Source organism: Megascapheus bottae, chromosome 13 (genome assembly GCF_031878675.1).
Source record: "Megascapheus bottae isolate mThoBot1 chromosome 13, mThoBot2.hap1, whole genome shotgun sequence".
NCBI lineage: Eukaryota > Metazoa > Chordata > Mammalia > Rodentia > Geomyidae > Megascapheus > Megascapheus bottae.
This window is the reverse complement of record NC_143521.1, coordinates 31019045-31031313: the sequence shown is the minus strand read 5'-3', so window position 1 is coordinate 31031313 and position 12269 is coordinate 31019045. Positions and strand designations below refer to the sequence as shown.

The 12269-nt window shown below is 33.5% G+C and overlaps 1 protein-coding gene and 1 non-coding gene across 2 annotated transcripts in view; one reads left to right on the top strand and one right to left on the bottom strand.

Moving 5' to 3' along the window:
• Positions 1-261: 261 nt before the first annotated feature.
• Chic2 (cysteine rich hydrophobic domain 2) overlaps positions 262-12269 on the bottom strand; it is a 37288-nt gene continuing 25280 nt past the window's right edge. Inside the window, exons 4-6 of the mRNA XM_090343589.1 lie at positions 6610-6666; positions 6384-6443; positions 262-1668 (exon numbers count right to left, since the gene is read on the bottom strand). Of these exons, the coding sequence (XP_090199715.1) occupies positions 1618-1668; positions 6384-6443; positions 6610-6666 (168 nt within the window). The 3' untranslated portion in view covers positions 262-1617. The remainder of the gene's footprint in view (positions 1669-6383; positions 6444-6609; positions 6667-12269) is intronic.
• On the top strand, positions 3455-3579 carry LOC150055756 (U6atac minor spliceosomal RNA). Its single transcript, XR_016537502.1, has one exon. It is a non-coding gene; the product is annotated as a U6atac minor spliceosomal RNA (small nuclear RNA).

The window sequence follows — 12269 nt, the reverse complement described above, 5'->3', positions numbered from 1 at the left end:
AGTATTTGGGTGTGTGAGGCAATAGAAACCAATTAATTCTCAGACAAAAACTGCTTTAAATTCTAGTTTTTAAGATTGCTCCTAATGTCCAATACAGGAAACAGGATATAAGATACGGGCATTTAACTATTCAAATATATACATATATACATGTACATATATATGTGTATATATATATATATATATATAAATACATACAGTACTTTGGAGAAGTACAAAGGAATACTTAAAAAAACCCACAGATATATAAATAAATGAAACTGGTATTTAAAAGATTTAATACAAGGAAAAAAGGTATGATGGTACCAATTCTTAATACAAATTATTATGCACAGTTCATATAATTTCAAAAATTATTCACATTATTGCTCGATACCACAGCTGTATGGAACAAGTTGCTGCCATATTAAAACGTGTATAGTTTGAGCCATATAATACAAAAACGTACATATAGGCCATTCATAAAGTTCTCAATGCATGGAGATATACACAACCAAAAGGAAAAAAAGATGTAATTATATGTGTGTGTGTTTAAAAGCAATAAGCTCATCTGACTCAAACTTATGTGTCACACTTTTGATTTTAAAAACCACACATAACTGGATTGAATGTGAATGAATCCATTGGGTAGCTGAAAACAGTACTATGTATGTTCTCCATTTCTTAGTAATAAGTTGTTCTAAATACTGATGGGTTTCTAAATACCAACTTACTTTTAATTCTCTCCTTTCTTCCCATGCTCTTCAGAGACATTATGTCCATCCTACAACTATGTCAGATAAGAGAAATATTTTTCTTAGAAAACTTTAAAAGAAGTATGTCCATGTTTGTATAGATTTAATGACAATAAAAGTAACCCATGTAAGGCCATTATTAATATCATTTTGATCAAAATATAAAGATTGTGATGCTATTATATTTTGTGATCCTGAGCTCTAGCAACCATTAGATACATGCATACCAGCCACTGATTTGTCTATTGTAATAAAAATAATTTAATCCTACCTTCCTACCTTTGAAGACAGAAATATTTTCAAAACTTTTGATAAGTCTTCATAATGTTAACAGATATATTTGCTGTAAACAGAGCATTAGGAACTATTTGAGAAAGGACATATCAGGTTTCAAAAGGCTATTAAGGAAAACTTACTATTTTAAAAATAATTACTATCTTAAAGGGAAAAAATTAATAGAAAGAGTGTGCTTGGTAGAATAGCAAGTAGAACCTTAGAAAGATGTTTTTCTACATTAAGAATTTATAAATACAGGGCTGTGTGTACCTTGGTGATAAAATAAAAAAGGCTGGCCACTTTTTATGCTAAGTTCAAATGTATTTTTTTTGAGAATACAAAAAATTAATCCTTGAAAATCAGAATACATAACAGAAAAGAGCACAATAACTTAAGTATTAAACATCTGTATGAAATAACTTGCAAAGTTTGACAAATATGCACACATAGAACATGCGATTATTTAAAAACAAAAACAAAACAGAAACAAAACAAAAACACCACACGATTCTGTAGAACCAATGTTATGTCACCACCAGGAGAGCACCAAGCAAGGCACCATTGGAAAGACAACATACTTGGAAAGTCTCTATAAATAAAGGAAATGCTAATCTGGTCGAAAAATTGGTGTCTTTGGTAAAAATTCTATGAGGATGACCTGTAAAAGGAGGAAAAAAAAGGTTTCAAAACTTTAAACAGACAATTATCTTAAAACTTCAGATATCCTGCAAATTTTATAAAATTCTATTTACTTTTCAAAACTACAACTCTGTTTTCTTAAAGACATTTATCTGATAATCTGGAATCTCATCACTGAAAATGTTGTTTGTTGTTTTTTTTTTAAACACCAAATACAAAACCTTCCTCAGAGACCAGAGCGGTGGTTCATGCCTGTAATCCTAGGTACTCAGGAGGCTGAGATCTGAGGATCGGAGTTCAAAGCCAGTCCAGTCACTAAAGACCCTGAGACTCTTATCTCCAACTAACAACCAGGAAATTGGAAGTGGCAATGTGGCCCAAGGGGTAGGGCAGTAGCCTTGAGCTGAAGAATTTGGGGACAATGCCCGGACCCAGAATTCAAGTCCCAGGATGCCAAAAGAACGAAACACTTCCTCAGCACTACAAAGAAAGAGATAAGGCAAACTTTACAAGGTAATTCCCTTGCCAGAAGAAGGGGACATGTACAAGCATGCCTGCCTGGATGAGAACAGGAAGTCCTAATTGCATATCAAACAATTATCATCCTCATTTTAGATGGGAAAAACAATGATCCCAGTTGTAGCATCATAGATTGTGCAGTTGAAATGTGAACAAGTGACAGTCTTAACTCCAAGTCTTGCCTTATTTCTACTATTCTGTAACTGATCAATAATCTTCATGCTTCCACACTATTATTTATGGATCTTTAGTGGGTGGAGGGGGCAATAGGTACTGGGGTATGAACTCAGGTTTCATGCTGGCTCATTTTGCTTAGTTGGTGGTTCTCTCTAAACCACACCACATCCCTGCCTTTTGCAAGTTGTTTTTCTACATTAAGAATGTAGAGATGAGAGTCTCATGGACTTTCCTGCCGCGGCTGGCTCTGAACCACTATCCTTTGGATTCCAGCTTCCTAAATAGCTGAGATTACAGGCAAGAGGTATGGGTGCCTGGCTCATGTTCCTCCCTTTTACCAAGATTTCTAAATTCTAAAATTGCTCCCATTTCACTTACCAAGATTTGTGATCTCTAGATAAAGAATGTCAACACACACACACACACACACACACACACACACACACACACACACACACACACACACACACACGCAGCTTAATCTGGCTTCAAATTCAGGATCTCCCTGGTGCTGGGAATACAGGCAGATACTGCCATGTCTGGCTCTTGTTTTTAAATTGTTCTCTTCTTACATTGGCAAGAGTAATTAATATTTGTCCCAAAAGACTTTTAATAGCTAACTGAAGGAAAATGAACAAGCAAACACTAACAAAATTATACAAGGGGACCCCAGATAATTTTTATTCTCAACTTGAACTGTCTTAACTGCAAATAACTCTTTTGCTTCAACTCTATATAGAACACACTGATGTCTTGATATGATTTCTTGATATCTTGATATGATTTCTAAACAACATATGTAAGAAATCAGCTGGGGCAGGAATCTTCATTTTTACCCTTGGTTTCTATCTATACCTGCCTCAAAAATCTACTGTCCTGATCCAGTTACCCTACACTAAGCCTTCGGGGCCATGTTTACCATTCTCTGGACTTTTTACTCACAACATATGTCCTAGCTACCTGTGAAACTATGTTCTCCACCTAGCTTCTTCTTTTGAGCTACAATTCCCATTTCTCAGGCCTTTCACCTATACTTAATAATAAAGGTACTAGATTAGGTAAAAAGTTTCTTTGTAGTTCTAATTTAATGCTTTAAAACTTAATTTACTGTGTTGTATGAAAGGAGAGAAGGTTAGCATTTCCCTTGACAAGGACAAAGAGGCCCTTCGGCCTGACAACACCAATACAGTTAAGGCACTGCCACCTACTTCGTGGCATCTAACCACTGCTTTTTGGAGTTTTACTTTTGAGGTAGAATTGGAACAGTTTTGTTTTATTAAAGAAAAGAAAAGCCTTGCTGTAATGTCACAGGAAAGCTTTATAAAGTATATCTGTAATAGAAAATTGTAGATGAACTTTGCAGAGGCTGGAAAAGAAAGTGAGATTTGACTGGAAAAAAAAAACTGAATGTGTTGTCCTCCTAAAAAAAAAATAAAATAAAATAAAAACTTAATTTATTTTAAAATTCACTTTCAAGTCAGGATTTGGTCAGCTCACACCTATAATTCTGACTATTTAAGAGGCTGAATGAGATCTGAAGATCAAGGTTCAAAGTAAGCTGGGGCAGAAATGTCCGTAAGACTCATCTCCAATTAACCATCAGAGCACTATGGCTCAAAGTGGTAGACTGATAGCCTTGACCAAAAAAGTTCAAGGATAGTGCCCAAGCCCTAAGTTCAAGCCCACAACTGACAAAACAAAACAAAACAAACAAAAACCACCACTTCCACAATTCCATTATGTCCTCTAACAGTGTTTACATTAATCAAGGAGACATTAAATTTCTGAAAGTTACAGAAAAGTTAAGAACCTCATTAGATAATTAAGTACTATCTTACTGTAGTATACGATATTGAGACAAACTTTTAGGACTCCCTAAAAAATTATTTTTAAGGCCGGGAGTTTGGCCTAGGGGTAGAGTGCTTGCCTAGCATGCACGAAGACCCGGGTTCGATTCCTCATTACCACATATGTAGAAAAAAAGCCGGAAGTGGTGCTGTGGCTCAAGTGGTAGAGCTCTAGCCTTGAGAAAGTCTAAGGACGGTGCTCAGGCCCTGAGTTCAAGCCCAGGACTGGCAAAAAAAAAAAAAAAAAAAAAAAGAATGAAAGACTCATCTTCAATTAATCACCAGAAAAAGGGGAAGTGGGACTGTGGCTCAAGTGGTAGGGTTGTAGCCTTGAGCTGAAGAGCTCAAGGGCAGTGCCCAGGCCCAGAGTTCAAGCCCCTTAACCCACAAAAAAAAAAAAAAAAAAAGAAAAAAAATATTTTTAGGGAATTTTTAAAACTGTTTTTTTCTTGCTTCAATTATGGCAAATATATATCTAAGAAAGTCTAGGAAACATTTATTTTTAAGACAATTTTTAATATTTGCTATTTTCTACTCCTCTGTATCTTCTATTATAGTGGGAAGAATAAGATAATGGCTTTAAAGGTGTTTAATTTTATAAAACTTCAGGTAAACCTAAAAAAGTGATTTTACAAATACACAATTTAGACTGCTTTAGATTGCTAGATTACTTTTAGTTAACAAAATTCTAAGTGTATTTTATGAATCAATGATAATCATACAGCAAAACTTTCTTGGAAATCAGAGCACTGGAAATATTTCTTCTAGTGCTGGAGATCCAACCCTAGGCCTTTGCACAAGATAAAGAAAGCATTCTACAACTGAACTAAAACCCTGCTCTGGAATAACTTCTATGTTTTCCTTTCTAAGATGAATTGAAAAACACACAAAAAGTAATTAAAATTTTAGTTTTAAGCTGAGTTGAGTTTAAATGTATCCGATTTTTAAAAAATAAAACCCTTTAAATTTCCTATTTCTGGCTTCCAAATATATACATAAAACTTACTATGTGTAATAAAAATATATGAGTAGTGCCTAAACAGGTCAACCTTAAAACACATTACTCAAATGTGCTTTTTTAAGGTTATAATGAAATATCAAGTTTCTTTCTCATCATCATAAATGAGTAGACAATGATGAAAATCTGTGTAACTAAATTCATTGAATAGAGCTAAGTTTGAGAGGGAAGAAATCCTTAAAAAAATCTTTTATGTTCAAGGAAAACATGGGATTTTTTTGGGGGGGAAGAGGTAATTAACAAAATGAAAAATTACAACAAAGAAATTCTTTTATAAATTTCAACTGCTTAAATACTCTTTAAATCTATCTTTTACCCACACACAAAACCTATGGTGGTTATACTGTTTCAAAGAATAGACAAAAGTTGTCAGAAATTCTATATCACGTATCAAGGCTGTGCGCTTTTATTTTCCAACAACTAACTCTTCCTTAAACCCTTTTCTTTTCCCTTTTCTTTGCATCTAATAATCTTTCCACATTTAAAATAAAGCATTTAAGCTCAAGGGACAATTAATAAAAATTCATAATTTCCTATAGTACTCTGAACTCAAAAGGAGAACAGAGTTATTTAATTAGGGAGTCATACTACATTAAAGTTTCAAATCATAGTATATGCATTTAAAACTAGTATCTTCTCAACAGGATGGTCAGCCTCTCTTCTGCTTAACTTTAATTTCACAAAGCAATATTGTAATAATTTTAAGAGATTCTCTAAAGTCCACTGAGGTATATAGGCAGTTAAAGTCTATAAAGGCTAAAGGTTTCTTAAGCTCCAATGGCTTGGCTGAAAGGTTTTCTTCCATTCTTGGAAACTCGATTAGCATTATATAAAAAAGCCATATCTGACTTGCTGCGTAACCAAAGTTGTGGTTATTCTTTATACAGCATCTAAAATTTCACACTCCATCAGCACATGTTCAGGCTATTTTATCTTGGCAATTAATTTATTATTTTTCAGAACACAGTGAAGCCTTGTTTTCAAGTCATTCATAACTTTATAAATCAGTCTTGCACATGAAACCCATGCATCTGTGAACCGTAGAAAATCCTTGCACTCAAGAGATTAAGCTCCTGACACCTTTGCTGATTAATAATCGTGGAAAGAATAAGATCAGAAGCAAAATAAATGATCATTTAATAGAGAAACTCACGAAACAGCCCTTTAACTTACATATTCCATCATGTTATTCGTTTCACATTTCCTTTTGCTCAGTCTCCAGTGCAAGCACAGCTAGACAAGTAGGAGAGTAAAAGAAGAAAAATGAGCTCTATTTTATTGCAGCACACAGACTAGCCCATTTGTCCACCTTTCATATTTTTAGTTCAACAAAAGCATCTGTTTCCATACTGTGCAATTCAGACCCCAACAGCACGAAGCCGCTCCCTGTGGTACTCACCTTGTGGTATAACCTATTGTTTTCCCATTCTAATAACTTCTCAATCGATCTTCGCGTCTGGAAGACAAATGAGGAAAAAGTTTACTCATGACTGGTCTTAGAAAAACTTTGTTTTGCAGCTGCTTTTTGTGAGAAAAGGAGAGAAGTAGAAGACAGTGTATGAATATAGGGTGGTCTATACCAACGTTCCAGTACTAAATAGCCATTTGAACGGAAAAAGTACCTCTAAATAGCTCGTTTATAAGCATACCTAAATCTACTGCTCTCCGACTTAAAACTATCCAAGCCTTTAAAAAACATGTCATTTACCACAGTGAAGGTTTAGATATGTATATGTATATCTATATAAGTGTACAAATAGATATGCATGTCTAGGTTTAGCTATCTATATCTATATATACACCTATATAGTGTCTTTGCAATATTTAAGTGGTTCTCAAGCATTTACCAGTATATAAGTTCACATAAATTAAATAGTTAACAAGATGAAAATGCCCTTTAGGGTAGATCCAAAATCAAAGTCATTGTTAAGTTAATAAAGAAAATGGAAGCATCATTAAGTTATAAAAATCAATTAATTTTAACACCAGGCTTTAAAATGTCCATATGTAAAAGCCAATTTATTGGTTATTCTAAGAGATGTTTTTCAAGCAGAGTCAAAATTTTATTTAAATCAACATAAAAAGTAGCATCTGATGGTAAACCCAATTTTGTAACAACTTAATACTTATTTCAAGAATCAAATGTGAAGGTTAGTTTACTTGACTGCTGCAATACAGATCTTGCAAACACAAACTGTTCCTGGCTGCTTGGAAGGATAAATAAAGAAGATAATTCATGGTGCCAGGTGTTAGAAGAGCTGACACCACTGCAGGTGCAAAAGAGACCATGCTGTAGCAAGGATTGACTTGGTACAGAAAAGATTGACTGCTACTTGGTGCAGCTGCAACTTCCTTGAGAAAAGGAAAAAAAGAAGTCTACTGCTATTAATGTAGCACAACTGTAAATAAGAACTAATAACTAAATATGGAAACCTACAACTCAAGTAAAGAATGCGCTACGTGAAAAAAACATTAGGATCAATCTGGTTTTGAAGAGATAACAAAACACTAGTATTTATTTAATGTACCTACTGTAATCCACTTCCAATATTACCTTTTAGCTTCATGAATATGACAAAGACACACCAAAGTCATTTAAGTGCCAATTATGATTCACAGCTATCTATTGCCTCTAGGTTATATTTTCCAGACTGAAGTAAGAAAAAAAATCAAAAAATCAACTACTTCTCTGGGTAATAATATGCCAATGACTAATTTATTACATTACTTTTTTCAAACAGTCTTTTTGGCAAGAATTTTAAAGGGAAAAAAAGTGCCCTTGTTAACAATGATCAGTGGACCTCACTTGTTTCTTTGTAAAGATAGCCTTTTAGAGGCTGCTCTCCTTTTAAATGAAAATAGGGCAGCAGTTATGGTCACACTTTTTGTTAATTTAGTTGCCAGTCAGCTCCAAATCAAAAGAAAATAAGGCTGCAGAGTGTAATTAACATTCAGTTCAGTCGTTTTGTCCCTTGTCTAGCCCCCAAGCTTTGTTAAAATTGCCATCTGAATGCTGAAGGCTGTAGGGAAATCGATTTGATTCTAATCGCACCATGAAAAGAACATGATCTAACTGCTTTCAGCCCTCCGTAAATCTGTACTAGGTCTTTAGCACAATGCAACTTCCAATTTAAAAAGCACTGAATGTCTCGTCAATGACTTTGTGAAGAAAAAAGAACAAGGAGCAGACATAAAAATTCCAATAGTTGTTTAAGCATTAAAGTTCATTTGCATCACAGCGAACCTGAAAAGGGCTGACCTCTCAAACCGCCTCTCAGGTCTATGAAGTTGTAGCCTTGACAAGCTCACATTGACAGAGCTCATTGACTCTGAAAGGCTACTCTATCAATGGTGAAAAATGGCAATAGGTTCTACTATGAGCAGGCATCTGCCTGCCCACCCGCTGCTAAACCAATGGTAAAACCGATTCAAAACCTGAATCTACCTTGTAATCTTCCTTTTCGAGGACCTTTTAATAATAGATTAAGATTACTATACAATTTGAGGTTTTACTTCTACTGATGGTTTTAAAGGGAATGAGGGGTGATGAAAGAGTGGAGAACAAGCTTTCCAAGTCTGCTGCTTTGTAATAAAGCTACAAAAAGAGAGGACGAAAGAGCTTAATGCATTTTGAAAATATTTATTACTTAAGAGAAAAAAAATGTTACCACCATCATCAGTTCATCAGAAATATAAGTCCATGATATATTATAGTGAGTGAAAATTGATCTCATGGTACATATATATGTACACACAAATTAACTTAAAAACTTAAAAATATTTACTTTACATAACTTAAATCAACTACCACTATTTCAATAAATGATAATTACCAAGTATGAACCTCAAATTCCAAATTACTTATGCAGGAATTCTGAATTTATTCTTTGCCTAATTATGAATTTAATGATAGGGTTTGGTACAATAATTGTATCTTATAATATTTAAGAATTCTAAACCAAACAAACCCTGCTATGTCATATTCTGAATAGGCATCTAAATATACAATATTTCTTCACACTTGACAGTCTGAAGTAAAAGCTGTGAATTAGGGACATCTAATCTTGCTATACGACTTCTTTCCTGCTTGACAGGTGAAAAAAAGGCACTTGCACGTGCAGCTTAATTAATCATTACACTTGACATCTCAATGATTTACAGTGAGGAGCAGGTGAGAACATACAAAACCAGAAAGGAACTCTTGATTTGAGTGGAACATTTCTAGCACACTAAGGTGACAAGTATATAGATTTTCGCAGTGATTCAAAAAAAGAAAAAAGAAAAAAGAAAGGAAGGAAGGAAGAAAAGAAACTATGCCACAAATTATTTGTTAGTAACAACAAAGGCTCAAATTAAATGGGGGGGGAGGAATTAACTACTGAGAACATTTAATACTCAGCAATTATTTTAAGTTAACAAAATCAAAATATAGTTTCAAGATTAAATACAATACTAATTTGGCAGACAGTGAAAAAATGTGACACTTCAACATTTATAAAAGCATTGCCAAAGCTTTTAAACTTCAGTGAAAAGAAAGCACATTAGAACTGCAATCATTTAAAAATAAAAGTTAAGAGTTTATGTCCACAAGGTTGTCAGAGAGCTATTTCTAATGAAAAGTAAAACTTAACACTGTCAAACTCTATAGTTATTATCTAGAAAAGCAATCTGATAGTATAAAAATCTGTCACTGAATTTTAAATGATTATATCTCTTCATTTTCAAAAAGAAGTTAAAGTAAATATGTATCAGAAGAAAACAGCACATATAGTATCAATAAACATGAAATATTACTGAAACTTATCTTTCTGGACCAGGTTCTAAAAATAGGTCATTTTAATTTTCTTAGAAGAGTTTAATACTTCTGAAAGCACTAGATTGATAGTCATGGGAACTAAAACTCTATTTAGCTGAAAGAACAGAGGAAAGGGCAGTGCAGGCTTCAGTACAAGCTTCCCTACAGTGGGCCTTAATCCTTTTCAGTGTGCACACCCTGGGGTGAGCGGACAGGTTAGTGGTTCTTTACCAGAGTCCTCAATCCTTCTGCCTAAGATGATCAACTAAAAATCAGTTTATCATGGATTCTTCAGATAAAAGGACCAAGACCACCAACTTACAGCATGTTAAAAAAAAAAAAAAAAAGAAGAAGAAGCAATTTTTGTGAGCATAGCATATCACCAACCTGGTTCAGAAGACAGTGCTAAACATATAGAATTCAACCCATTTCCCTCATGGAAGAGCTCATTTAAATAAATAAATAAATAAATAAATAAATAAATAAAACATATTCCTTCATTTACACACTTCAATAGTTCTATTTTCCTCACTAGTAAACTAGTTCTAATAATAACCATTCAGTCCTGTCATAATAAAAAGAAAAAAAAATCACAGATTCAAAACCATCATTTTAATTACAAATTAAAAAGATTTGAGCACACAGGTCTTTGGGCCTCTATTCTAATTGCCTTTGATTCTACTAAGCTTTTGGTAGAATTATGAAAATAAGTAAAAACTGAAAGAGAAACAAAAGATCTAAATAAAATAATGAAGCCATTTTATAAAATGGCTTCAGTAATTTAATGTTAGATATGACATGTCCTTAAAACTTTCAAAGAATTTAAAGTTGGCTTACAATAGTAAAAGACTCAGATAAACTACATTACTGAAACTAGGACTTCCTAATAATTTGGTTTTTCCTAACTAACTTAACTTTGTATTTTTATTCCTTACAGACAAGTTAAGTCATTAAGCACAAGCCTTTCAGAATAGGGAGGAAACACTTAGATAATCTTGAAGATACTACTCTCCTACTTTGTTACCACTATTACTTCATCTTTATTAGCAAACTTTTATAACCAGTTTGCTCCTTAAACTACAATTAAAATATACCTGAATTTATTTAAAATAAATCACAGAAGGTCCAAGCGATATTTCAAACATTCGATTTCTTATTTACAACAAATACTTGACTTTTACTCAAATTGATAATGCATTAACTCAGCTTCAACTATAATGCTTTAAATGTTCCTGTAATCTTAGTTTTAACTTTTAAGTATTTTCAAATAAGAATGTTACATGTATTTAGTCAGTGCAAACTGGAATTGTTAAAATAAATGAAACAATTTTTCAAAGTTACTGGAAGAAAAGTATACATAAGTGGGCAATTGTTTTAACGCAAGAAAAAGTTAAAAGATAATTACTTGATGCATTTCTGGAATTAATGTAAAATCTCATATTGCCATGATGTGCTGAAAATTAATATTATAATACATAGCCAGGATTTCCACCAACAGGCTTAAAAATAATACAGAATTCAAAAATAAAATTGCCTTCCAGTATGTAAATGGTTCTTTTAAAATCTGAACAATAACTTGCAAGTAATCTAGACATACTAAAATACTCACTGAATTACATTCTATGTTAGTCAAAAAGTAATAATGTTAGTGAATTACAAAAGAACTAAAACTGAGTTTGAAATGACAGTACAACATTAGGTAAAACACAAATTAGTATTATTGGTCAGGATTTTTTTTTTTTTTTGCCAGTCCAGGGGCCTGAATTCAGGGCCAGAGCACTGTCCTTGGGCTTTCCCAAGGCTAGTGCTCTACCACTTGAGCCACAGCACCACTTTTGGCTTTTTCTATGTATGTGGTACCAAGGAATCGAACCCAGGTCTTCGTACATGCTAAGCAAGCACTCTACCACCAGGCCAAACTTCCAGCCAGTCAGGAATGTTTATAAGCTATGTAATTGAGCCCCCCCCACAAAAAAAAAAAAAAGAATCAGTGCTTAGAACTGACAGGTTAAAAACAATTTAAGAAGTAACAATAACTCATTGGCTGATTGATTAGAATAGACAACCAAAGAAAAAAAGGATAAGGAACTACCATTTCTGGATCCTCATTTTAGGTATGAAGTCTAAAAGCATCTACCTCTTATTTCCTGCTCAACAAGTTTAAACTCCTTTCATTTCACATATAAAACCCTAAACCTTGGAGAGATTAGTGGTAAGTTTAAGGCCACAGAAGGAAACAGTGGAGTCAGAATCTAAAACCAATT